Here is a 25,553-nt window from a genome sequence, read left to right as displayed (position 1 = left end):
CTCCGTGGGGCGCAAGGAGGTGTCGGGCGCGGGGCGGCGGGGGCGCGGAGGCGGGCCCGCGCCTGCGGTTGGCTCCGGGAGGCCGCGGGGGCGGGGCCTGAGGGGGCGGGGCCCGCGGCGGCCAATGAGCGGCCTCCTGGCGCGGCGGGCCCGCCCCCTTCCGCGCAGCGCTCCCGGCTCCGGGGCTCCGCGGCTCCCCGCGGGGCTGGGGTCGGGCTGGCGGGAGCCGGGGGGCGGCACCTCCTTGCGCCCCACGGAGACCGCGGCAGAGCCCCGAGCCGTGTCCCCGCTCCGGGCGTCCCCCGGCCCGGTGTCCCCTGGGTGTGCGGCCTTGGCGCCTGGAGACCGATTTGCTGAGTCACTCGCTGCACTTTGTCCGGGACAGCTGTTGCATTAAAGAGGCTTCTCGGGCCCCGCTGTCCGGGGGCCGGTGCGCGTACCGGGAGGGTACGCCGGGGTGGGGCGGTGGCGGACTGAGCAGTGTGCTTTCGGGGCCCAGAAGCGGGGAGCCGTCTGTGCGGCGGCTCGTGGGGAGGACGGTGAAGCCCTGCGGGCGCTGGGGCCCGAGGTGGACCCTTCTTCCCAAAGCGCGTAGCAAGAGGGCGACCGGCGAGGCAGGCCCAGTGAGGAGAGCAGGGTGAATAGGAGTTGCAGGTGAGGTGTGTGCATCAGTGGAACGGACAGTCCAGCATGGGGTCTGGACTAAGCTTGGTGTGGCAAAGCCAGTTAGTTCATCAAGAGATGGACTGTGTGCCTGGCAGCCCAGCCACCAGGCCAGACACCGTGGCTCACAGGCCTGTCGTCTGACTCCTAGGTTCTGGAGGACACATGCCGCCGACAGGACTTCAACCCCAGCGAATACGATCTGAAGTGAGTTTGCTAGGGTCCGAGTCCGTGCACCCCTCCCCAGCGCGCTGCCTGGGGCTTAAGCCAACATGTTCATTTTCTCACAGAAACCCAAAGTCAAGGCGTGGGCAGGGCCACACTCCCCGCAAGCCTCTAGGAGAGGAGCCTCCCTTATCTGCCCCAGCTTCTGGGGGCTCCCGGGCTTGCTCTCAGCCTCTGCCTCCTCCTCAGGTGGCCTTTTCCCTCTGTGTTGTGTGTCTCTTCCTTTTCTGTCTCCTATAAGGACACTTATCATTGGATTTAGGGCACACCCCAATCCAGGATGACCTCATCTCGAGATCCTTAACTGAGTTATATCTGCAAAGTCCTTATTTTCAAGTAAGGTCACATTCCCGGGTTCTGGGGGTTAGGATGTGGATGTGTCTCTTTCAGGGGTCTCTGCAGAGGGTTTTTGTGCATTTGGTTGTGTAAGTTCCTGGTGGGGCTCTGGGGGCAAGAGGACGTGGTCTTGCAGAAATGGGAAAAACTCAGCAAACTGTGGGCGGCCCTGGAGTTGCATGCATGGGTCTCTGTGTGAGAGAGGGCTTTCACCGGATTCTCGAGTGGTCTGAAGCAACAAGAGGGTCAGAACCCCGCCTTGGTGGGGTGTGGGTTTCTGTCCCACCTGAGGAGCTTTTCACCTTAGCAGCATGTCTTAGTGGTATGGCTGTCTTCAATCAGGGACGGAGAGGAACCCGTGGCGTGGGAGCCTGCTTTCTTGGGCCTCGCCCGTGCTGCCACTCAGAATCCCAGGGCTGTGCTCTGTGCTGGCTGTCCCCTGGCATATGCTGTTACAGAGCCGTGTGCTCTCTTCCCTCGCCTCCACCTGTCAGAAGCAGGTTAGAACTTTCTGAGCAGAGCTAGGTACACGCCCCTCAGTCGCCCCAGGTGTGTTTTTATTTTCTGAGCCTGTACTTGGGCCTGTTGCTGCTTTAGGCCTGGTGGGGGTGGGCAGCCCCTTGGTCTGCCCCAGAGGGTGACCCATTTCTGGTTTCTCCCTCTTGCTCTGTTCCTGTATGCTCAGAGCTGAGTCAGTGCCCACTTTCTCTTTTCTTTGGAAGACCCACTACAGACGGGGACCCGCTCTGTCCCTGCAAGCTTGCAGGCTTACCTCTGTTCCTGCAGCCTTGGGGGCACTGGCTGGGGAGGTGGCTGCATGGACATGGCACATCGCTCAGCTTGTCCCCTGCGCCTAGCAGGGCTGTGCCGGGCGCTGTATGGAAGCTGGCCTGTGTTAGGATCTGCAGGGCAGCCTGTGAGCTGTGGCTTGTTTTGCAGGTTTCAGAGGAACGTGCTTGACCTCTCTCTCCAGTGGAGATTTGCCAATCTGCCCAATAATGCCAAGCTGGAGATGGTGCCCATCTCCCGGAGCCGCGAGGGGCCTGAGAACATGGTAGGTGGCTCTCAGGGGGCAGCCAGCGACACTGCTGCTTCTGGCTCTTGCGCTCAGGCTGTCTGGGCTGCAGGATGCTTCGGCATGCCGAGCAGACGGGAAGGTCTGTTGCAGCGGTCAGAGGAGCATGAGGGTAAACGAGGCCAGTGTGCCAGGCGAGGCCGTGTCCTCACACCCACACCGCTGTCTGGGGGCCACCTGTGGATTGCAAGTGAGCCTCTTCAGTCATTGCTCTGACTTTGTCTCTGGGGAGGTTACTTGTGGTCTGTCAGCAGCACTTGCCCAGTCTGGTGACTCTGGTCATAGAATCGCGATTGGAGCCAGCAGAGGTCTGTGGGATGTCGAGTGCAGCCTAGTTTTGGGAGGAGGACCTCACGGGCCTCGCCTGGACCACGGCCCGAGTCTTTGACCACGGCCTGCGGTGGTCCACCGTTATCAGTAGCTTTTAGGTTCTAGAGATTGAGTGGATGACCCCACGGTTATCACGGGTGTAGACGACCACAGTGCTGGTTGCTCACTTCTGTGTGTCTCTGTGGGTCCTGCAGGCACCACAGGGAAGGCAGCCTCCATCCCTGTTAAGAGGCAAGGAAGCTCGGGCCCTGAGGACGTCAGTTAGCTCTCCGGAGCCTACCAGGACTCGGGCAGTGGGGACTGACCCCAGCACCCCTCTTTTCCTCACGACTGTGGTTCTCAAACTTTCAAGTGGAAGGAACCCTGACTTCCCTTGGGGATTCCTTGGGGCTGCTGGGGGTCGTAGGAAGATTCTCTTGCACCTGCACCCAGAGCACTCCCCCTTTGTTACTGGGATTCGGTGCAGATGTGCACTTGACCACGTGTCTGGCCAGAGCGGCACGTAGTAGGACTGGAGAACCCAGCACTCGGCGGTGACAGGCGGGGCTGAGGGAGGTGCTTGTGGGTGTTGGACGCACGCTCGCCTCCAGGCTCTGTGCACGCGTGCCCTAGTGTGTCCGTCACTCTGCAGAGGGACCAGAGAGGAATTTCTTTTCTTTTGGGTTATAGACCCAAGTCCCTACTTACAGACGTAGTTGTTAACCATGAAGCTGCAAATTTGTGCTCATTTGTGAAGAAAGCTCAGGAGGCATAGCACGCTCGTGATCTATTGCTGCACGACAGGTTAACCCCAGGGTCGGCAACTTACAACACAGCGACAAGCAGACGTTTGCAGAGCGTTCAGGGGGCAGCTTCCCACGTGCCCGCAAGATCCTTGCAGGCTCTCTTACCTGTGCCCTGAGACTCGGACATGGGCCTGGGGTGGGACAGCTGCTTTCCTTCCTGACTAGGTTTCCTACGCCTGCACCCCTCAGGTTCGCATTGCTCTGCAGCTGGATGATGGCTCTAGGTTGCAAGACACTTTCTGTTCGGGCCAGACGCTCTGGGAGGTTCTCAGCCATTTTGCACAGACCAGGTGAGCGTTGGTGGGCAGGTTCCGGGCTCTGCCCCACTGTGTGGAGAGGATGCTGCTGGGTCAGTGGGGCTGGTCCAGAGCCATAATTTGCCATGGCCCGAGGCCGTGCCTTTTGGACTCTGTGATCCTGGTGAGAGGACTGGTTTGAGATGAGGGAGGTGCCTGTCCAGCAGGTCCTGGCTGCCCACAGCTCATCTTTTTTACTGGGTTTTCTCTCATGACAGTGGGGCCGTCTGTGTCCTCCTGGAAGGGCAAAGCTGTGCTTCTGTCATTATGGGGGGCTCAGTGAGCAGTGAGGGGAACAGGGGGCTCCTCAGTGGACCAATGTTTTAGGTATAAAAGTTCTTTATCGTGAAAATGGGTCACGTTTAAAAAGAAAATCTTAATAGTATTTGATGTGTCAGTTTCTATCTGGTAATTGACGGTTTAAATGTTATTTCTGAAGGCGTCAGAACAGTAGCACTTTACTTCTTGGTCTTTCGTTTTGGCATGGAAGTCTTTGTCCACTTGTGAAAGTCTTGGCTCGCGGAGTGGAAGGGACCGTGGGAGGGTGTGGTGGTCACTGTGTGGCCCTGGGCCGGTTGTGTGTGGGCCCCCCAAGGGCGATGTGAGGATGGGGTGAGTGAATGTGTCTCCAGTCCTGAGAACAGCCCTGGCCCTGAGGTTTGTGTGTTTGGAAGAGGGGACTCTGGGTAGGGCCCTCCTGGTGACAGAGCCTCGCCATAGGACAGCCCACTCTGATCGCGGTGCCCATGGCCCCTGCTGTCCCAGAAGTGGACTCCTGCCTCCCCCCAACCCGAGCTGTTCTGTTGGGGCTCCTCCTCCCGTTTCTGATGTGCTGGTCCATTCATTCATTCATTCATTCATTCATTCATTCATTCATTCACTCACTCACTCACTCATTCATATATATATATATATTTATATATATATATATATATATATATATATATATATGCTTTTTTCCCCCCCAAGATTTTATTTATTTATTTGACAGAGAGAGGCAGGAGAGAGGGAACACAAGCAGGGGGAGTCGGAGAAGGAGAAGCAGGCTTCCTGCTGAGCAGGGAGCCCGATGCGGGGTTCGATCCCAGGACCTGGGATCCTGACCTGAGCCGAAGGCAGACACCCAACGACTGGGCCCCCCGGACACCCCGATGTGCTGGTCCTTTTAATGACACGGTTGTGGGAGCTGCTGTGCCAAGACCAGGTGGCTCCCTTCTGCTCCCCCCGAGCCTGGGCCCTGGCAGCCAGCCTTCCTCCCCGGTGCTCCCAGGAGGACTTGGCAGCCCCCTGTTCGCTGGCCAGCTGCAGTGGTGGCCTCCCTGCACTCTGCCAGTGGTGTGTTGTCCGACCTGGGCTTCCCGTTAGCTGGGTGAGGCCGGGCTGCTATTACCCTACTTCCGGAGGAAGGACGGGATACCTGGAGGAGGAGGTGCTCCTCAAAGCTCAGGGGCCAGGGCCGCGGGTGCTCGCCCTCAGTGGCTGTGTCTGTTTGTCTTTCTTTCGTCTGGACCGCTCCGGCCCAGCGGGGCTGCAGCAAGCAGCCGGGGCCTGGCCTTGCCGAGCTTACCGAGAGGGGCACAGGAACTGATAGGGGTACAGAGCTACAAGAAGATGTCACAGAGCGGAAGGGAGGGCACCCTGGGAGCCCGCGGGGCAACAGTTTCTGGGTGGCGGGGGAGGTCTCAGCTGCACCAGGATCTGGGAAGGAGCCTTCTGGGCCAAGGAGACAGCAAGTGCAAAGGCCCTGCAGCAGAAGCGAGGAACAGGAAGGATTCACGGGATAGTGTGTGTTGTTGATCTTCCTCCTGAAAGGCAACTAGACCAACACTGGAGGATTTCATAAAGATACAAGGCAGAGCCCAGACAGTGGCTGCACCGGATTGTGGGTGGGGTGGGTGATGGCTGGGCAAGGAGGCAAGAGGGGGAAGACAGTGATAGTGCCTTAGCTCCCCTCCCGCTTTGTACTGCTGGTACTGGAGGCCGTGTTCTGGGGATGGTGAGCCTCAGGGCTCTCCGGACTGGGGGTGCTGTTCCAACAATGGGGGATATGAGAGCCTGACCCCCGCCCCGCCCCCGGTGGCTCCCACAGGCGAGTGAGCAGGACAGCGGGGCCTCAGACCCATGAGCTTCGGCACACACCCCCGGGCTTGGGGCCACTTGACCCCCAGCTGTGACTGACCGATCCCCCCGTGAAGCACCAGGAGCTGGGGTTGGAGGGTCCATTCCCAACACTCAGAAACACGGCAGGCCCGCCTGCAGAAGGGCCTCAGGTCCCTGGCCGCAACACCGGGAAGGCGGCTGAGCAGTGCCTGCAAAAACTGTAGGAAAAGTGTTTATTCTAGAATTATCTATCTGTCGAAGTATCAGTGAGAGGGGAGGATGGAACAAAGCCGTTTCTAGGCCTGGAATTGCCCGTGATCGGAGGAAGCTGCCGAGACCACTCCGCCAAAGGGCAGGCGGGGTCCACCGGGAGGAGTGGGACGTGGGTGCGGGCTGGGAGTCCTGCCTCGGGGAGGGGACACACCAGGCCCTGCTCTCGAAGATGGGCCTGGCTGGTGAGGAGTAGCCCAGAGGCAGGGAGCCCGGCCGTCCTGCCGTGAGGACGCTCTCTCCAGAGGAGACACCTGTAGGTACAACTAAAAACAAAACGAGCCGCACTGGAAACTGAAATCCTAAAGGAATCAGCATCCCCTGTGGTGATGCGCCTTTCAGGACCGCCGGCCGGGAAACTGCCGATGGAGTTTAAGGAACCGAACGGGGTGGAGGCAGCTCTTGGGAGAAGTGGCCTCGCACCAGGAGGAGCTGAGCCTCTCTGGTTGGCAGCAGGGCGTCCATGAACGTGCACCCGCGTCCTCTGTTGTGCACAGAGCAGCGTGCATCCTCTCCGTGCCGCGCTTTCTAGAAGCGTCCTCCCAGCGCCTGTGTGCAGTGCTGTGCGGATGCTCCTGTCTGAGTGCCACGAGTGCTGGCCAGCTGCCCGTCTGGGCCCCCAGGGCCCCTCCGGCGGTGCATTCTCTCGGGGAAGGGTGTGAGGCCAGCAGATAGGCCCTGCGCTGAGTTTCATCTCAAAGGCGGTGCGGCTTTTCTTGGGAGCTGGTGTTTGCTAACCACAGGGCGGGATTCACGTGAGGGAGGGCAGGTGACATCTTTGGCCCCGGGTCACGGCCCGCGCCTGATTAGCTGGTGATGCGCGCCGGGACCATGTGGGGGCGGCCCGCCACGTAGGGATGCTGCGGACGTGGACACGTGCGTGGCCCCCCAACAGACCCTCCCGGGGGACGACACGCGCTGACTCACCGCGGCTCCCGTGCCGGCCGGGGGCTGGCGGCTCTGGGAATTCCGAGTCTCCGCAGAGTGGGGTGAGCGGGAAGCTGGCTTTTCTGGCTGACGCTTTCAGGAGAGGTGAGTGTCGGAGAGCAGCGGGTGTGCCGGCAGGGAGCTGTCGGAGGGGAGCACAGCATCCCGGGGCCACTGGTGGTCAGGTGGGGCTCCTCTGCACAGCGGCCCTGCCCTGACCACCAGCATGTGGATCAACCAAGTGGCCGCTGGACACGCCGCCTGGACTGCACGTGCGGGCCACGGAGGTAACTCAGACTTTCCGGGTAGCCACATCAAAGAACGGTGAGAACAGGTGCAATTAATTTGGGGATTATGATTGACTTGACTCCGTGTGTCCGAAACGTTAGGCTTTGCACACGTGATTAACGGGAAAATGAGGTATTTCTACATTCTTTGTTGGAGGGAGGGCTTTGAAACTTGAAAGTCTCACACTGGGACTGGCCTCCCCGTGGCCTGCAGCCATGTACATGCTGTATGTGGGGTTGGGAGCCACCGTGGACACTGCTGGCCTCCGTGTGGACTGGCCGGTCCTCCCTACTTTTCAGCTCTCTGCCGCAGGGAGAGGGGCTCGGGCCTGCAACTCCCGGGCTAGGCTCGTCCCTGGTGCCCGGGGTCCCTCTGCTCCCCGCCTGGCTTCACGCAGGCCGAGCCTGCGCTCTGTGTCTGCGCCGTTCACCTCACTGGTAGGAAACACAGGGCTTCGGATGTCCCTGGGAAGGGCAGGCTGTCCGCGTGTTTCACTCAGGGTTGTGTGACCCTGGGGCACGGTGGGCTGCAGAGGGGGCTGCCTGTGAGCTTGGGGACCAGCCGTGCTCCCGCCAAGGAGGGTGTTCGCTCAGAGTTCTTGGCCACCGTCCCCCATCTTTCCTTGGGAAGGAAAGGAAACTTCGCTCTTGAACCCATCCCTGCTCAGTCCGCCCTGGAGGAGGGGACCCTGTGGCTCCGTCCGGTCCTAATCTCCTTTCTGTGTTGGGGTACGTGTGGCCTGGCCCCTTGGGGTGTAGCCTGGCCTGAGGTGGGCCTCCCGGTGGCAGCTGAGCCTGAAGTCCCAGCTCTGTTGGTTTGGGTTGGTTTCTGTCCATTTTGTTCTGGCCTGGGGAACGTGGTGGCAGGCTTGTGTTGGCAACACCCGTGTTTGGACCGGCCCATCTTGGTCAGGCCCAGATAGGTGAAGTAAATAGAAAGGTCTCCAGAAACCTGGCTTGCCCCCCCCAAGCCCAGTGCCCTGCCGGGAGCTGGCCCCAGGTGGACGGACGTCTCATGCCTGTGGGGACAGCACGTTTGTGGTGAGTGCAGAAACTGCCCTGCCCGGCGTGCCTGCTGGCCCCTGGCCCGACCAGAGGAGCACGTTTGCTGGCCGCAGGTGGAGCTAGCATCCTCCTGCCGGGCTGGGCGACATCTGCCGAGGGGCAGCAGGCGCCCACGGAGGCTCCGCACCAGGCCCGGCCTTGAGTGATGCTTGTGGCTCTGGCTGGGCGTGGGGCGTGGGAGCAGGCCGGGGCACAGGGTCGTCCTCAGGAGGCCCTTGGCCCGGCTCCCTCCAAGAGCCTTGGGGCTTTGCTGAGGTCTCTGTTGCAGGGAGCAGCGGGCCGAAGCTCAGGACCGTCCCCAGTGCGCTGTTCTTGGAGGGAGAGCTCTGCTCATTGGCCGGGAAGGTCCAGAAGCCGTTGCGGCCGCCCCTCCCCTGGCTTGTTTACAGGCCTTCCCTCAGATCCCCACACAGGGAATCCGATCCCTCCTCCCTCCGGAGGAGCCGCACATCAAAGCCTGGCTGGCGTTTGATGTGCAGGGGCCTGGAGGGCACAGAGGCAGGCAGGCCTTCCCTGGGCACTGCCCTGCGCCTGTCGGTTTGTGATTTGTGGTACTCACCATGGCATCAGGTGCCCGGGGAAGGACTTGGAGAAAGCATGCCTGGCCAGAGGTCCTGAGAGCGCAGAGAGGACTCCCTCGAGTGTGGTGGGCGTCGGCACGGCCAGCATGTGGTCAGCCAGCTTTCTGAGTCCAGATGGTGCCAGGACTCCCCTCTCTTTGTCTTTGCCCCAGGACCTTGTTTGCTGGACACATGTCCCTCAACTGAAGTTCTTTCGTTTTTCCTCTGATCTTCAGTAAGAAGAGTGTGTGGATCAGGGACCCCTTTTGGGGGTCCTCCGTTTTCCTGAGGCCTGGGCTCAGGGGGTCTTGGTGGGCGCTCCCTGGCCCTGCTGTGCCCGCGAGGTCCCACCTTTCATGGCCAGCCCCCTGTGTTGCTCTGGTCGAGGCCGGCAGCCTTGTCTGGGGAGCAGCTTCATCGTAGGCATGGGTGTGAGGAGAGCACGGGGTGAGCTCCATGGGAGGCTGTTAGCCGAGGGGCCCCCCAGCTTCCTGTGGGGGTGTTGGGAGGCAACAGGGCTGGCCAGGCTTGGGCAGGAACAGGGCCGCCCCTCCTCCCCGGGTCCCAGTAGCTAGCTCTGGATTGTGGGTCTCTGCTCTGGGCAGCACGCAAAAGCAAAACCTGAAAGCAAACACCACGCCGAGTCGAGCCAGGGGACTGGATCCCGGGTCTCGGGGACGGGGTGCGTCCAGAGTGTCCGTGTGCAGCTGCAGACCCTGCTGCTTCTGGTCACCAGCTCAGCTGCCGAGTCTTCTGCTCCCTGGCACGTCTGTGTGTTAAGCTCCGAGCCCTGGTGGGGCAGCGCCGCGGGGCCTGCCGTCACTCCAGGCCTCCCGCTCTGGTGGGCCCTGCCCCTCGGATTCGCCCTGCGTGGAGGAGGGGGACCGGATGGGGCACTCCAGGTGTGGTCTTGAGCGGGCATTCACAGGGGCTGGCGTTACGGCGACGTGTTAGGAGACACGGAAGCGAACGTCCCCTCGCTTTGGCACCAGCAGCTTTAGGGCTGCAAGGCCAGGCCTCAGCCGGCCTGCACCCTGTAACCTCCACGGTTAGCACAGGGCCACGGGGCAGGAGTTGGGGCCAGGTGTTGCGCGGGCGCGTGTGTGTGCATGCGTGTGTGCTTCTGGGGGACTCTTCCCTCCCGTCTCGGGGTCCCGCTTACGAGGGGAGGATGCCCACCGCCATCTTACCGGGCAGCGCGGCCTTGAGGAGAAGAGGGAAGGTGCTATGGCCCTCGGTGACCTGGATGGCAGTGTTGAGGGGTGGGGGTGTCTGGTCCGTTTGGTATCTCCTGGACGATGGAGACATGTCTGTGTGGAGCGTCCATGGTGTTTCTGGCCCGTCTGCCCCCGCGTTGCCCCGGTGCCCAGCCTGTGTGCGTGTGACAGTGGCTGGGGTGGGCGTATGGCCCGCCCCAGCCTCTCCTGGCACTTCGTGGGGACGCCGATTTCACCGGCTGTCGGGAGCCCTCTGCCCGGTGCTCCTCGACCGTGTGGGCGTGAGGGCCTGCTGCCGAAGGGGCATCACTGCCGCCCTCCTGCGTCGCGGCCCCTCTTGCCCTGGGTGCGGGCTGCAGGCTGACAGGCCAGCATGCGGGCTCTGCCCCCGGCATGGCCCACGTAACGGGTGCCTGCCCCAGCTGCTCCTGGCACTTCAGGGGTCAGCAGTGCGCCCGGGAGACGGCTTCACGTAGAAGCCAGATCACAGGGCTCTGGGCCTCGTTCTCATTGTTGGCCCCACAGCCAACCGTGACCCCCCCACAGCCGACCGTAGCCCCCCAACAATGGACCGTGAGCCCCCCCACAGCAGACCGTGAGCCCCCCCACAGCAGACCGTGACCCCCCCACAATGGACCATGAGCTGGACCGTGAGCCCCCCCAAAGTCGACCGTGAGCCCCCACAGCCGACCGCGAGCCCCCCCAACAGCCGACTGTAGCCCCCCCACAATGGACCATGAGCTGGACCGTGAGCCCCCCAAAGTTGACCGTGAGCCCCCCACAGCCGACTGTGAGCCCCCCCACAGCTGACCGTAGCCCCCCAACAATGGACCATGAGCCCCCCCACAGTGGACCGTGAGCTGGACCGTGAGCCCCCCAAAGTCGACCGTGAGCCCCCCCACAGCTGACCGTAGCCCCACAACAATGGACCATGAGCCCCCCCACAGTGGACCATGAGCTGGACCGTGAGCCCCCCAAAGTCGACCATGAGCCCCCCCCACGATGGACCGTGAGCCCCCCTACAGCAGACTGTAACCCCCCCACAGTGGACCGTGAGTCCCCCCACAGCCGACCATGAGCCCCCCCCACAGCGGACCGTGAGCCCCCCTTTGGCAGGTGGCTCCCCGCCGGTGGCTGGCCGCCTCCTTCTGGCGACGCTGCGGCGGCCAGGCCGGTTCCCTGTCCTGCGGGGCGCGCTGGGGGTGCTGGGGGGGGCACCCGCGGCTGGCTGTGAGGGTTTCTTTGCCCCCCGCAGGGAGCGTCTGGAGCAGCCGTGTGAGGCGAGCCCGGCCTGTGTGTACATGAGGGATGAGGTAGGTGAGCAGCCTGGCCCCACCGCCTGGCCCCCCGTCTCCACACGGGCCCAGCCCCGCTTTCCAATCTGGAAAATTCTCTCAGACCCGCCTTCAAAGCAGCGGCCGGGGAGACAGCCTCTGAAAGCGCGGTGTGTTTCATGGAAAAAAGCAGAGTGGCGGCTCCGTTGGCAGCACGGGCCGCCCGGGCCGCTCCCCAAACCTCCTCGACGCCCTGTTTGTTTTCCCAGCGTCTCTCAAAGCCTGAGAGTCACAAAAGTGGTTTCATTTTAATAAATATTTGCTTTGCTCTGTGTTTTGATCTTTTTCAGAACCCAGCGCAGCACGGTGCGGGCGTAGACTGCCCCCGCCCGCCCGCCCGTGATGGGGGACCCTCCTGGCGCTGGGTCCCCTGGCTCACAGGGGCTTTTTGTTTTGACCCTGGCCAAATGCCCTCCCCTGGCCCTGGGTGGCCACTGTCCCCAAGGGGCCCCGGTGTGGACGGGACCTGCCCACCTATTTATCCCCACTCGAGGTTCCCTGACACGGGGCTGTGCGGGGCAGGGGTCCCAGGGCTGCTGGTGGGGGGCACCTGGGGGGACACATCTTCCCCCAGAGGAGACAGACGCTGGGCCTCGGGCCCCTGGGCGTGGATCGAGGCCGTCGTGGTCGGGTCAGCCCACAGAGGTGGTCAGCGGGCCAGGTGTGGCTAACTCAGGCCTGAGCCGTGCCCGCCCAGGCCGCAGATGGGGTGGGGTGGGGAGGCGGCTGCAGACCAGGCCAGCCGACAGACTCGGGTGCAGGCCGGGGTGCGGGAGCTGGTGTCCAACGGGGGCCGGCCGTGACTGTGCTCAGGCCGAGGGAGCCAGCGTGAGGTGCCCTTGTCCAGGGCGGCCGGGTGGGGAGCACTGTCCACGGGGGGTCAGCCATGTGTCCTGTTGTCTCCTCACAGGTGACGGGCAGAGCCTCCTTGCAGGCCACGACGCTCCAGTCCCTAGGCCTCACGGGGGGCAGTGCCATCATCAGGTGGGGGAGTTTCGGAGTCATGTTGAGTGGGAAAACGGGGTCTGAAGGGAAAGAGGGAGAGGTGACGGAAAATGTGCCCCACCCCCACCACGGCCCTCTCCCCTCGACCTGGGGCCCTTGCCTGATGGCCGCTCCTGCCCAGGGGCCTGGGCTATGATGGCCGGCTGGTGGGGCGGAGGCTGACAGCGCCTTCGGGGGGCTGAGGTTGGCTTGGTCGTTGCCAGAGGGGAGTGAGACCCAGCAGGGAGACGGCTCTGTGTGGGGTTTCACTCACTTTCTGAGTCTGCACCCTCAGGTTTGCCATGAAGCGCTGCAGCTCTGCTGGGGTCGCTCGGAGCAAAGCCCCAGGAAGTCCGACCGTTTCTCTTTCGGCCGACCAGGCCGCTGGCAGCCCTCTGCTTCCGCTGGATTCAGCAGGGCTCAGCCAGGGGGACGTGAGCCATCAGGACGAAGCAGGCATCTCGGGGGCTGGCTGTGTGGATGCTCAAGCCAAGCAGATCTCCAAGGAGCCTGCCCCCGCCCCCTTTGTCCCTTTCTCAGGTGGGGGCCAGCGACTGGGGGGCTCCTCCGGGTCAGCCAGGTCTCTGATGTCGCCCTCAGCCAAATTGCCTAAGTCCTTCTCCAGCCCTGGAGGCCCCTCCGAGCCGAAGAAGTCTAGGCCTGGCCAGGAGCCCCGGCCAGAGCCAGAGCCGGTAAGAAGCGGGCTGGGTGCTGGGGGTCCTTCCTCCTGACCTCAGTTAGCCTGGGGGTGCGGTAGGGTGGATGGGTGTGTGGTCATCTCTGGGAACTGATTGTTTTGTCTTAATTTCATTGAGGCACGATTTTAGATGTGCAGTGTGATAGATTTTGATTAACTCGTGTGTCCCTGTGAGCACGGTCACAGCCAGGAGAGTCCACCTGCCTGGTGGCCCTGAGCACCTGTGCGGACTCTGAGCACCCCTGTCCCAGGCGGTGCCCCTGAGCCGTCGCCCTCCACCCTTGTGCCCGGGCCGGCCTGTTGACCAGCTTTTGACTTGAAGGCAGCTTTGGCATCGCCTGGCTCGTGCTATGTTCCCGAGTCGAGGTCCCTGCATCCGGTTGGCGGTCTCCTGCCGCTAGTTAGTGGGCATGCAGGGCAGGCCTCCTTTCTTTCAGTTCCTTCATCTGGTGAGGTTTTGGGTAGATTCCCCCCCCCCCCACCGTGCCATCCTTGCATTCCAGGGAGCGATCCCGTTTGGGTGACGTATCATTAACGGTTTCCCTGTGAGTCGGAGTTAACGGTTTAGTTGAGCATCTGTGGTTCGCAAGTAAAGCGCCCGTTCTTGGTGCTGAGACACACCCACTTGCGTCTTGTCTCTTCTGGGGTCCTTCTTGCTTCCAGATCACACATCTGGGGAGGCTGGAGGGTCAGGGGCACCGGTGCCTGTGGGGGGGTGGGCAGGGAAGACCCGGCTTTAGGACGGAGCCTGCGTCCTTCCAGAGGGGCACACAGCTGGGACTTAATCCTGCTGCGTTGCTGAGCCACCCTCCATGTGTCCTTGCTGAGTAGATGGGGCAGGGGCGGGGGACACGAGCCAGTCCCGAGTCCTGTGACCATCTGTCCTGGGGAGACGGTGGTGGTGCCCTGGCCCCATACTGATGTGTGGACCGTGTCAGAAACTCATCTGCAGTCCCCGTTCTCATGGCCTTTGTGACCCGGGCCTGGAATCAGTGGCCGAAAGCAGACCTGTGTGGTTGGGGTCTGACTCCGTCCAGGCCTGCTCTTCCTGGGGATGCCTGCGTTTGGGGGCTGGACCCTGGGGCCAGGACTGGCTGTCCCTTCTCCCACACCGAAGGCACAGAGGACTCGGGGCATGCGGCCTGTGGGCCGTTGGCTCCTGCTCACCCGGGCAGGCCCTGGCTCTCCGGATCTCTTGGGAAGCTGCAGACGGCCCTATGGACATTTGGTGGGGGGGGGGGGGGGGGGGGGGGTCTGCTTGCGCTCTCCTGGAGGTGGTTGCTGTCTGGGCATAGGGTCCCAGTGCGTCCCTGGGCTCTGAACCTGGGGCCCCCAGGCAGGAGGGGTCCCTGGGAGGGGCCGCCTGGCTGCCAGCAGCGTGTGCCTTTGATCTGGGCGCCCCAGCAGCTGCCTGATTGTGGAGCGTCCCCCGCCTGCCTGCCCGCCTGCCTCGTGCCTCCTGTCACTAACAGCCCCACACCCGGAGGGCTGGCCGGCCACATGGTGTCTGCTTTGTGTCCCTTTTCAGCCCTGGGGGGGAGGGAAGAAGGGAACAAAACGGAACTTTTGGGGGAACTTCAAAGGTACACTTTGGTAATCAAAAGGAGTTTCCAAGTTTTCCATTAATGTTTTGCCTGTGTGTGGTTTTGGATTTAAATAAAGAGTCAGAAGAGACAGGATAAAATATAGGCAGGTCCTCGGCTGAGAACTGGGATGGTTTACAGACCCGGGCGGCTCTTGCCTTTGATGTCAGAACATTAATTATTAGAAGGTAGTTTTACTGGCCATCAGAGCCGGGTGCGGGCAGAGGCTGGGGCTGCCCGGCGGCCCCTGGCCTGTCCTTTGAAGTCCTTCCGCCGGCCCGGGAGGCCGCCCTGCAGCCCTGTGTGCGGCTGGGCCACAATCCCAGCAGGCGTTCCCCCCCCCCGCCGCCCCCCAGCCAGTATGGGGGTCTCTGATCAAAGGCCCCGATGCCCTGGGCAGGGCAGGCGGCTGACGGCAGCCTCCCCTGCCTGCCCCTCACCCTGTGGGGCTTGGTCTGCCCCCTCAGAGGACCTGGGACCCCTTGGTGCCTCTGCCTGCACCTCAAGGCAGGTGTCAGCCTGGTCTCTGGCCGTCCCCGCTCCCTGGTTTGTGGGCAGGTTTAGAGCACGTGAGACTGGCAGGAGCCCCGCCTCGGTCAGAGCAGACCGCGAGCGGTGCCCCTTGCTGTCCTCCTCCTCTCGTCCTGGGGCACCTTCTTAACATCCTCCCGTGAGCACGCCCCGCTGTCCCCCGTGTGTGGGCCCAGGGCATGGTTTAAACTTGTCCTAGTCATACACGGTCCGTGTTTATGGCCGTCCCCAGGCTCCAGCAGCAGCCCAGGGGCCCAGCCGTGGCCTTAATCGGAATGCTGCGGAGGCTGGGTGGCAGATGGGTCGTGGCTTGGAAGGTGCTGGCCAAGCCATGTAGCAGGTGCCCTCCAGCCGTCTCTGCCGCGGCTGGATTTGGGGGAGAGGAGCGCAGCCTGCACACCGTAGTGGAGAATGAGCACGCAGGGACCCCGGACGCCCAGGCAGGGCCAGGCGGGGCCGGGCGGCCTTGTGTCAGTGGGGCCTGGGGGGCTTGTCTTCAGGCCCCTGCCCTGATTGGATCCAAGGGCTCTCCGGGACTGTTCCCACCACGTGGCGTCCTCCCCTCTGTGGCTTGCTGCCCTCTCGCTGTGTGTCTTCGCTGGGCTCCTCGAGGGCAGCTGCCGGGCCTCTGACTGAGGAGACCCCACACCACAGCTTGCACTTGCTTACTTCCAGACTTCAGGGGGCTCGCGTGTCTCGTCCACGGTGGCGGTGGTCTGGTCATGCCATGGGCGCGTGGGGGCCTCAGTGCCCCCCCTTCCCCTTGTCTCCTCTGCTTGGTGCTCTCGGTAGTTGCCTGACCCGGCCGGCCTCGCCCTCTGGCTCAGCCCCGCGGCCGGGCGGGGTGGAGGGCGCGCCGGCTCTGTGAGTAACTCGGGAGGTTTGGCCTGCCGGTCCTGATTCATTTAAGCTCCAAGCCTCGAGGGGAAAAGCTTCACATTCCCTCTGACCAAAGACCATTGTCAGAGGACAGTCTGGGCTGGGAGTGGGGGAAACAAACAAGAGCCCTCACAGGAAAGCTGGAAAATCTGGGCTTGAGGTCACCCCCAAGTCGATTTTACATTTTTTTCTCTGTGTGTCATCACATCCCGGAAAATTACTGTCGAGAAAATGAACCCTGAGCAGCGGTGAGGCCACTTCCGAAAGGAGGGGACCCGGGTGCCCGCTGGACGCTCGGCCACTCGCGAGGCCGCTGCTGCAGGGTGTCGGCCAGCGCCCAGCCTGCCCGGCCCTCCCGGGCCCTCCACGCCGGTGCCGGGCTTTGCCTTCGGCCGCACCGAGCCTGGCGTGGGCCAAGGGCAGGCAAGGCCCCACGGCCTCCTCCGCCGTTTCCCTCCTGCGTCCCGTCCTGACGAAGCAGGTCACCTTCCGCTGGCCGGCCGCAGCCGGTGGTCGGTCCCCGCATCCCCACCTCCGAATGGGCTGCGAGTCTGTCCAGCATCTGTCCAGCCTTGGGCCATCGTCAGCCGCAGAGGGTGCTCCTGCCCCTCCGTGCCCCCCGGGCTCCCGGCCAGCGTTACCCACTTTGCAGACAGCGTTATGGCCGTTGACCTGTCCTGCTTGCTCTCTGTCCACCTGTCCTCCGTTCCGCCATAGCTCTCCCTCATGGCTGCCGCTGCGTGTGTGCTCTGCCTGAGGACGTCTCCTCCTAGAGCCGTGCTGTCCATCCAGAAACCTCTCCTAAACGCGCCTAGGACGGGAGCCGTGCCTAGTGACTGCCGGGACCAGGAACGGTGGGACAAGGAATGGCAGAGGAGGGCGGGGTGCTGGCAGAGTGTGGGGCGTGAGCACCAGGGCTCCACCTGGCGGCTGCTGGGCTCTGGCCTCCCCGGCTCCCTTGACCCCAGCGCCTCTCCTTTGCCGTGGAAGGCCACGCGGAGGTGTTAAAGCTGCCTGGCTTCCCCCTCCCATCACTGGGCGGTGGGGTGGTACTTCCTAGCAGCCCAGCCGCGGACTTCAGTCTGTTCCTGTGGGACAGAGCCTCCCTGGGCCAGGACATCAGGAGGTCTGGCCCCGGGCTCTGCCGGTGGCTCTTGCCCGCACTCTGGTTCCTGCGTGGGGCCCGGCTCCCGGCTTCTGTGTGACGCACAGGTTTCTGGAGCAGAGAGAGATGCGGGAGGAGAGAAGGAATCAAAACCCAGAAGGATTTTGTCCATTTTGTTTTCTGACCGAGAGTCCGTGGCCCCTGAGCAGCGCGGAGCCAGTGGCTGGTGTCCCCCGTTCTGGAAATGGCCTGGGGAGCGGGCCATGGGCCTTGGGGTCATCAGCACCGCCGGCAGCCCACAGTCGCACCCAGGTCGGGTCCTGGAAGTGCCCAGGGGGACCGCGAGAACCCAGTGGGCAGGGCCCCCTGGGACTGGCTTCGCCGGCCAGGTCTGAGCGCTCAGCCGTGGACCACACGCCACCGCATGGCTGGGCCCTCCAAGGGAGAGACTGTGACAGGGTGGCCTGCGGGCTTTGTGCTTGAGTGAACACGGCGGTGCCCGGCTCAGGCGCACCCATGTCTTGCCCTTGCTCCCCCCCAACACCCCGCCCCGGGCGCCTAGGCCAGCTCTTGGCCCTTCTGGAATGCAGGCGCCGTGGCTGTGGGGGGCAGCCTGGCGCCTGGCATCTTGTTATAAAAAGCTCTGGTGTAGACTGCCCGCGGTGGCGCGGGATCCTTGTGGCTTCGGAGGGGCAGCCCCCAGGGGCCTCATACAGGCCCTGCTGCCGGGGCCTCAGCCAGCCCTTGGCAGCTGCTCTGCCCCTCTGCCTCCAGGTCAGAGGGGCTTCCTGATGAGAGCCCACCTCCAGTCACTGGGTGTCACTGGGCGTCACTGGGCAGGGAGGTGCTTCGCGAGGCCTGGCCCTGCTGGGCACTTGCTGGACCACAGGGACCTAAGGCCTGCCAGGGTGGACGATCAAGGCCTCGGGCGTGGCTGGGGAGTTAGCCCTGGAGACCCCGGCAGGCGTGTCGGTCCCCGGGGCAGTGAGCCTGGCCTGCAGAGCAGGACGGGCTGTGGGGATGGCTATAGGGAGGGTCCGCTGGGGAAGGATGCTCCCAGAGCCTGCCAGGCCCACGGCCTAGTACAGAGAGTAGGAGGTGGAGGGCGGAGGGCAGAGGGTGGCCTCCTGGGCCGGAACATGCATGCCCCGGTCAGGCCCGGCCCCCCCATTGCAGCCTTGGTGCCGAGAGGTGTCCCACCGCCGTGGCCGTGTGACTCACAATGGCAGTTATCCCCCTGGCGGCGCTTTGGGCCAAGCAAACCCTGCCTTGCGATTTCCTTCCTCCTCCTCGCTGCCAATTAGAAGCGATGCTGTGCCTTTCTGCGTCCCCAGGGTGGTCAGAGGGTGGGCTGGGGGCAGCCGGGCCGTGGGGCCAGTGGCTGGTAGGTTTCTGCCAAACTTCTAATTTGGGGGCTGTCACTTCCCCTGCCCTCTCGGGGAGCCCCTGATGTGGCATCAACCAGGGTGATGTTCCCCGAGTTTGCTCTGTGTTTGGGGGACTGTGACAACAGGGAGGTTCCCATGGAGATAGGAGACGAGCACAGGAGCTGGTAGGAAAGGCTGGCCCTCAGCCCACTCCCCGAGCCCCCCAGCAGGAGGGTGCCTGGCCGGCCTGACCTGGCTGTGTTGAGCCTCCAGGGCCCCATGCCCTGCCGGTGAGTGAGGGTCTCTGTGTCCGTGTGGCTGAGCAGGAAACATGGAAGGAGGGTCTCCAGTCCTGGCCGTCTGGCCCTGTCCACAGGCTGACTGGGGTGGCCAGTGAGGGTATGGGCTTGGCTCAGGGGTCTGCGTGGCCTCTCCAGCTGTGAGGCCCCAGCGAGCCAGCCCCACAATCAGGAGTGTGGGCTCCGGGGGGCCTGCTATCATCTGAGCCCTCTGCCCACCAGCCGGTGGATCGGGACCCTGTGGTGTGCCACCCTGACCTGGAGGAGCTGTTCCAGGCCTGGCCTGCGGAGCTGCCAGACGAGTTCTTCGAAGTGACCGTGGACGATGTGAGGAGACGCTTGGCCCAGCTCAAGAGTGAACGGTGGGTGTGCCCGTTGGCGGCCCCATCAGCATCTCCCTGCTCCCGCATCCTCAGTAGCACGTCTGAGGGTCAGGGCCCCCATCCATTTGGCCCTATGTGGGGAGCAGCCCACGGAGCCTGGCATGGGGACCTTCCACTTGGGTTGGCTACGGAGACCCCAGACCTTCACGCCCCCACCCACTCCCCCTGCAGGAAGCGCCTGGAAGAAGCGCCCTTAGTGACCAGGGCTTTCAGGGAGGCTCAGATGAGGGAGAAGCTGGAGCGCTACCCTAAGGTATGGAGAAGGGCTGGGGGGGGACCTGCAGCGAGCACGTGCCTCGCCCCTGGGCCCCTGGCTGGGGTCACCCGCACTTCCCACAAGGCCTGCACGGCCATGGTTTATGACCAGCCCCTCATGTCTGGCAGGCCAGGGAGGAGGCCAGGGATGGCCGGGGCGGGGTGGTAGCTGGCCCTTCTGCCTGCCCCAGCCCTGGTGTCTTCTAGCCTGGGTCAGGGGACCTGGCCGTCATGGGCCTAGGGGTGCAGCGGGGCTGCTTTTGGCCATTCCTGCTGACACGTTGCCTCCTCGTGGCCCAGGTGGTCCTGAGGGTCCTGTTCCCTGACCGCTACATCCTGCAGGGCTTCTTCCGCCCTAACGAGACAGGTAAGTGGCCCTGCCTGGGCATCCGGCGCGGGAGGGGGGTCCCTCTGAGCCCCTCCAAGCGCCTCCTGGCTTCTTTCTTCCAGGCCATGGGACTGTGACTGCCTGGGGGTCATGGGTCATGGGTGTTTCTGGGCCGTTGCCATCTCTGTGGGGCCGACCGTGAGCTTGTAGAGCATGTCGGGGGTGGGCACAGGGTTGGGGTGCCCAGGTGCTGAGTGCCCCATGTGCCCACCTGTTCAGGGCACAGGTGAGACAGGAGTACCCAGAGGACGGGTGGGCCCAGCAACCCCCCCCAACCCCCCCCAACAGCACGGGTCGCCGGCTTGGGGCTGCAGCCTGGAAGGAAAGCGGCAGTGCCGCCAGTCCCAGATGAGGTCCTCGGTGACCTACGCCCAAGACCTCGAGGGCCTCCCTAGGCCAGGGCTCAGGATTGGAGAGCGGCAGGCTAAGAGGCAAAGGGAGGGACACTCTTGCAGCAGGGTGGGGGCCTAGCCAGGCCGAGCATCTAGGAGTACTGTGGAAGGAACAAACTTGGATTTCCACCCCTGGAGCCTCAATTTGGCTTGAGGGTGGGAGTGATGTCCTGCAGTACCTGAGGCGGACGTGGTAAGCCGCCTGGGGCAGCCTGGGCCTGCAGGGTAGTGGGGGTCTGTGCAGAGGTGGGACCTGGCTCGTTCCACCCCAGAATGGGGCCAGCCCTGGAGCAGGTCTCAGTTGGGGGCCTGTGCCCATCCATGGAGCTCTGTGCTTATCCTGTCCTCCGTTCTCCAGTGGGGGATCTGCGGGACTTTGTGAGGAGCCACCTGGGGAACCCTGAGCTGCCCTTCTACCTGTGTGAGTTCCAGCGTCTGGGCGTCAGTGACCCCCGACCCCTCCCCGTTGGGGCTTGAAGCAGTTTTCTCCCTAGAACAATACCGTGGTGGGCTGGTCCCGAACATGGGAGCCCCACTGGTGTCTGAGCACAAGTCCAAGGACCGCGGGAATGGGGAAGGGAGGTTGGCTTTTGCCCCACCTCAGCACCCCTGCACCCTCTGCCTCCAGCCTGCCCCCCCCCCCAAGGCTTCTAGGAGCTTCCCCCTCCAAGGGCATTTGGGTAGGGAGGAGTCAGGCCACCGGGCTGTGCAGGGGACTCTGTGGGGCCTGGGCTCCCTGGAGGTAGGTCCGCCCAGGCCACCGAGCCCCTAAGCCCCCTGCCAGGGTTTTTGCAGCAGCAGAGAGGTGGGTAGAGGGCTGTGAGCTGAGGGGGCTCCTTGGGAACACCCCAGCTGAGGCCGTGGGCCCCGGGCCTCCCCTCCCCCTCAGGCCTGTCTTCCCCGGGGAGCGTGGACAAGGGGTGGGAGGCAAGGTGCTTCCTGGCCCAGACAGCTATCTCTTTGCAGTCATCACTCCTCCAAAAAGCGTCCTGGATGACCCCACGCTGACCCTCTTCCAGGTACCGGCACTCGGGCGGGGTGCAGGGGGCCAGGGGTGCAGGTGCAACTGGCCTGGCTCTGGAGGGTGAGCCTCGGTCGGGAGGATAATGATGCCTTGTAGATGGGTGGACTGGGTGGGGGGCAGAGCACCTCTGAAGCTGGTGCTGGGGCTTTCCAGCCTCCTCTGCTTCCTGCCCCGGCGGGGAGAGGCCCGCCCGGCTGACTGCCAGCCTTCCTGAGCCGGGACGGCCTGCGGGCCGCGAAGCTCCCTGCCCTGGGGTCTGTGTGAGAGGGGGCTCCCCCGGAGGGTCAGGGGTCCAAGGCCTCACCTGCAGGTGGCTGGCTGCCTGCAGGGCCCTGGGGTGGCGGCTGGCAGGCTAGTTCAGCCCCAGGCTGCAAGGGGTCACTGCCTTTTCCCCTGGACCCCGAGGCCTCTGTCAGGAATGGGCGCTGTGCCCTCCCCACTAGCTGGTGTCTGCTTCCGCCTGACCCTCCCTATGGCCCCCAGAGCTCCTGAAGATGAGGTGAGGAGCGTTGATTTGGGGTGGTGCCCTGCCCTGCCCGGGGCTGCCTTCCAGAGCCAGGAGAAATGTCCTGTCCCTTTGGCCCTGGGAGGGTAGCCTGGGGCCTCCCCAGCCCTCTGGCCTAATGGTTTCCTCTTCAAAGTCTTCTCAGATATTTTAATTAGTACCAGAGGCCGAGCCTTGTTAAGTGGCTGGCAGGCCCTGCAGAGGTCTGAGCTGGGGCGAGGGGGTCTGCCTCCTTCCTGGGGTTGCCACCATTGTGGGGGACATGGGGCAAGACCCCACAGAGGCTGGAAGCTCACCAAGGAAAGGAGTCAGGGTGGGTGGGAGCAGGGCACTGTGCCCCCCCCCCCCCCCACGAGCTCCCCCTTCTCAGCCCCCGGGAGCCCTAGAGGCGCTGGGCCTCTTCCTCCATCCCGCCCTGCCTCCTTCCCTCCCTTCCTCGCTGGCCAGCCTGTTGATAAACATTGAATTTAGGAGATGCTTTGGGATGGAGGGGGACCAGCGCCCAGTCCCGCCGCCCCTCCCACCCCAGTTGGGAGCCCTGGGGTGCTGCCTGTCCTCCTGTCCGAGCAGCCTGATTCCTGGTGACACTCTGCCCCCTGCTCCCAGCAGCTGTCTCCTTTCATCCGTCAGCTCTGCCTGGAGCTGCGGGGGCCTCCGCGCGGGGTGGCGTCCCCACCCGCCCGCGATCAGAGAGCTGGCAGGGCTCAGGGAAGGAAGTCTTCCTCCCTTGTGTGGGTGAGCAGGCGTGGGCGCGGAAGCCGCCGGCTTTCATGTCCCTGGCAGGGCTGTGCTCTGGCTGCTGGCTGCCCAGGAGGCTGCCGGGGGGCCAGTCCTGAGCTCCAGAGAATGACAGCTTGCGGTAGGTGTGAGGGACAGCGGCCCAGCTGCCCCTTTTGGCCACTGGGCCAGGAGAGGGGGTGCGGGGGAAGGTGGGGCTGTGGACAAGGGTGTGGGAAGAGGTGGGGGTGCCATTGGTGGGCACAGGCGCCCCCAGTGCCCATCAGATCTGCTTCCTTCAGTGCTGGTGCTGTCCTGAGCCCTGGGGACTCCTCGGCCTCACGTAGGGTCCAGGGGTCAGCTTTAGCTGTTCCTGAAGATGGCCATGATCTGCGTAGACCTTCTCTGCTTGAGCGGAGGGGTAGAGTCTCCTTCCTGGCGGTCGTGGCGGCCTGCTGTGCTGTCCGCTCACCCCTTGTTCAGTTGGAATCCCAAAGACGCCAGCAAGCGAGTGGGGTAGTTCTGGTGGGAGGCTGGGGTCACGAGGAGGTGCCCCAAGGGCCCTGGAGGACTCCTGGCTGGTGAGAGGGGTCCTTTGAGGCCTGAAGCCCTGCATCCCCCAGGCTGCCCTGCCAGGCGAAACATTCTTGTGCTCACTGAAAGTGGCCATGGTGCCCAGAGGGTCAGCCAAGCTGAGGCTCCCGGGGAGGCTGGGCCCTGTGGTCCCTGTGCCCCCTTCCTGTTCCCTGGCTTCTGGTGCCTCCAGGGCCCTGGTGCAGGCAGTGCCTCTGAATGAGCCTTTGATCCCAGTGTCAGGATGGGGTGTGGGGTTTTCAGATCTGGCCTGTCCTCGGCCTTGGTCTCCAGGATCCTAGGCTTGGCCTTTGAAGCTTTCTCCAAGAGAGCGGAGGGGAAAGGCTCACCTGGTGGCTGCCCCTTCCACTGAGGGCGGAGGACAAGGACCCTCTGGCCAGCTTTAGGGCTTGCGGCCCTGGTCCTCAGGTGCAGAGGCACGAGTGGTGGACTCGGGTCCCCACCTGCAGCCTGGAGTTCAGCTCCCTGCGCGTCATCCTTAACCCACAGCTGAGCGGGATCCCTGCACCACTACCCCCAGGGAAGGAGACTTAGGAGAGGCAGTTCCCAGCCCACCTGGGGTGGGATGTGGGGGTCCGCCCCCCCACAACAGCACCCTCCCTGTGGGTGGGGCTTCTCACTGCCTGGCCCCCACTCTTCCCCCAGTCAGGCAACTCGAGTGTGGGCTTTGGGGGTCTTGGGTAGCGAACTCTCAGAGGTAGCTGACCTGGGTAGCACCTCCCTGCCCAGGACGCTCAAAGCCCCTTGGCTCCAGGAGCCCCCCTACTGCCCGTACCTGGGCCTGGGCCGAGGGTCCCTGCTCTCCACAGGTCTGGGCGCTTCCCCTGAGCCTGAAGGTGGCTCATCTGGCCGTGGCCGCAGACCCCTGCGCCCTCTGTTCTTCGATCCATGCTGCCCGTTCTTCCTCTCCATACCTCCCCGTCTCCTTTACACGTTCTCTCTGTCCACCTTTATCTCTTCTGACCTGTCGGCCTCTTGAAGTCTCTGCTGAGGGTGGGGGCTTCCAGGCCTGGTTCCCCCAGCTTGCACACATTATAAGAACTTCCTCTTCATCTGGTGCTTGGGGCTGGCTCCTAGAGGACCTCTGTGGTCTCCCAGCCGGCCTGGCTTGCACTGGGGTTGGTGCCAGAGGGCAGACTGGTATTGCTGGGCTGGGGGCAGCTCATGGGGGTGCTGGGCAGTGGACTGCGCTTGCAGGAGAGACCTGGCTGGGGCTGTGAGCCTCCTCAGCGGAGCCCTGGTCCCGGTGAGTGCCCCTAGCTTCACATGAGGCCCACAAGAGGCCACCACAAAAGTGGGGTGCAGCCCACCTGTCCCTCTCCTGTGGCCTTTGCCCATCCATGATGCCTGCCTGGTGCCCTGAGCTGCCTCCTGTTCTCCCTACAGGCAAATCTCTTCCCTGCGGCCCTTGTGCACTTTGGAGCCAAGGAACTGACAGGTGGGTGGGGGCCCCTCTCTTTGCCCACCATGGCTGGCCGGCCCTGGGCCCAGTGTCCTGGCTCATCATATGCGCCAGGGTAGGGACTTCCTTCCAGTCTGGGAAGGAGATCTGTGCCCCATACCCTATTCCCAGGACAGCCACCTGCCCGGGCCCTGTCCCCTCCCACACCAGAGCAATAATGGGCAGGGGGCCCCCTCCGTGGCCTGAGGGTGGGCTCGGTGTCCCGCAGGCCTCTTCCTGGAGCCTCGGCTGCTGGAACACACGGTCTCCCCGTCTGCAGCTGACGTGCTGGTGGCCAGGTGAGTGCGGGCAGTGGGGAGGGGAGAGCCCCTGCCCTAGCGCATCAGCCATCCTGTACCCCAGCCTTCTGTCCGCAGGTGCATGTCCAGGGCTGCTGGAACCCCACCCCCGATGTCAGCCCCTGACCCTGCACCCCTCGAATTGGAGCCAATGGCCGAGGCAGGGGCGGTGGGGCTCCCTGAACCCAGCCCCGGGACGGCCCAGCCAGTCAGGAGGGATCTGGGCAAGGTGCCCAAGTGGCTGAAGCTGCCAGGTACCGTAGCAGGGCGCAGCGGAAAGGGAGGGGGTGCCGACCTGGGGACCCCGAGGTCATCCTGGCGTTCACATTGCAGCCAGCAAGAGGTGAGCGCCACCAGCCCGGACGTGCCCCGTGTGCCGGCCGCAGGACCCCTCCCCACCCTGAGCGGAAATAAAGGTGTGAGCTTCTCTCGAGATCCTCCTGTCATCCTTTCTTCAGAAAAGGGCCCGCTGTCCCCTGGGCCCATCGGTGCTGCAGTGGGTCTGGACCTGGGTGGGCCTGGGGGGTGCCACGTGCTGGTGAACAAAGGCGCAGGTGTCCTCCCTGAGCCGCTGATTTCACCCAGTTGACCCCACGAGTTACCCCTCCCGTGAGGACCCAAGTGTGAGAAAGGCCCCAGG

The 25,553-nt window shown here is 63.7% G+C and overlaps 1 protein-coding gene across 9 annotated transcripts in view; it reads left to right on the top strand.

Annotated features, from left to right (window-relative positions):
• The window catches only part of ASPSCR1 (ASPSCR1 tether for SLC2A4, UBX domain containing), a 25,968-nt gene extending 620 nt beyond the window's left edge, over nucleotides 1-25,348 (top strand). Inside the window, exons 1-16 of one of the 9 annotated variants that reach the window (XM_035025748.1) lie at nucleotides 152-447; nucleotides 815-870; nucleotides 2,164-2,278; nucleotides 3,604-3,704; nucleotides 11,392-11,449; nucleotides 12,381-12,454; nucleotides 12,750-13,146; nucleotides 19,138-19,277; nucleotides 19,470-19,551; nucleotides 19,854-19,920; nucleotides 20,692-20,754; nucleotides 21,300-21,352; nucleotides 24,560-24,611; nucleotides 24,844-24,913; nucleotides 24,992-25,167; nucleotides 25,247-25,346. In XM_035025748.1, coding sequence (XP_034881639.1) covers nucleotides 2,237-2,278; nucleotides 3,604-3,704; nucleotides 11,392-11,449; nucleotides 12,381-12,454; nucleotides 12,750-13,146; nucleotides 19,138-19,277; nucleotides 19,470-19,551; nucleotides 19,854-19,920; nucleotides 20,692-20,754; nucleotides 21,300-21,352; nucleotides 24,560-24,611; nucleotides 24,844-24,913; nucleotides 24,992-25,167; nucleotides 25,247-25,260 — 1,389 coding nt within the window. In that variant the 5' untranslated portion in view covers nucleotides 152-447; nucleotides 815-870; nucleotides 2,164-2,236 and the 3' untranslated portion in view covers nucleotides 25,261-25,346. Of the gene's footprint in view, nucleotides 1-151; nucleotides 660-814; nucleotides 871-1,176; nucleotides 1,225-1,582; nucleotides 1,725-2,163; nucleotides 2,279-3,603; nucleotides 3,705-11,391; nucleotides 11,450-12,380; nucleotides 12,455-12,749; nucleotides 13,147-19,137; nucleotides 19,278-19,469; nucleotides 19,552-19,853; nucleotides 19,921-20,691; nucleotides 20,755-21,299; nucleotides 21,353-24,559; nucleotides 24,612-24,843; nucleotides 24,914-24,977; nucleotides 25,168-25,246 lie in introns of those variants that run through there. The other 8 variants (XM_035025747.1, XM_035025749.1, XM_035025746.1 and 5 more) reach the window with 8 other exon arrangements.
• The last annotated feature ends 205 nt before the right edge of the window (nucleotides 25,349-25,553 follow it).

Source organism: Mirounga leonina, unplaced genomic scaffold (genome assembly GCF_011800145.1).
Source record: "Mirounga leonina isolate KUSES-001 unplaced genomic scaffold, KU_Mleo_1.0 Mir_197, whole genome shotgun sequence".
Classification (NCBI taxonomy): domain Eukaryota; kingdom Metazoa; phylum Chordata; class Mammalia; order Carnivora; family Phocidae; genus Mirounga; species Mirounga leonina.
The sequence above is the reverse complement of the archived record's forward strand: the minus strand, read 5'-3'. Positions and strand labels throughout refer to the sequence as shown.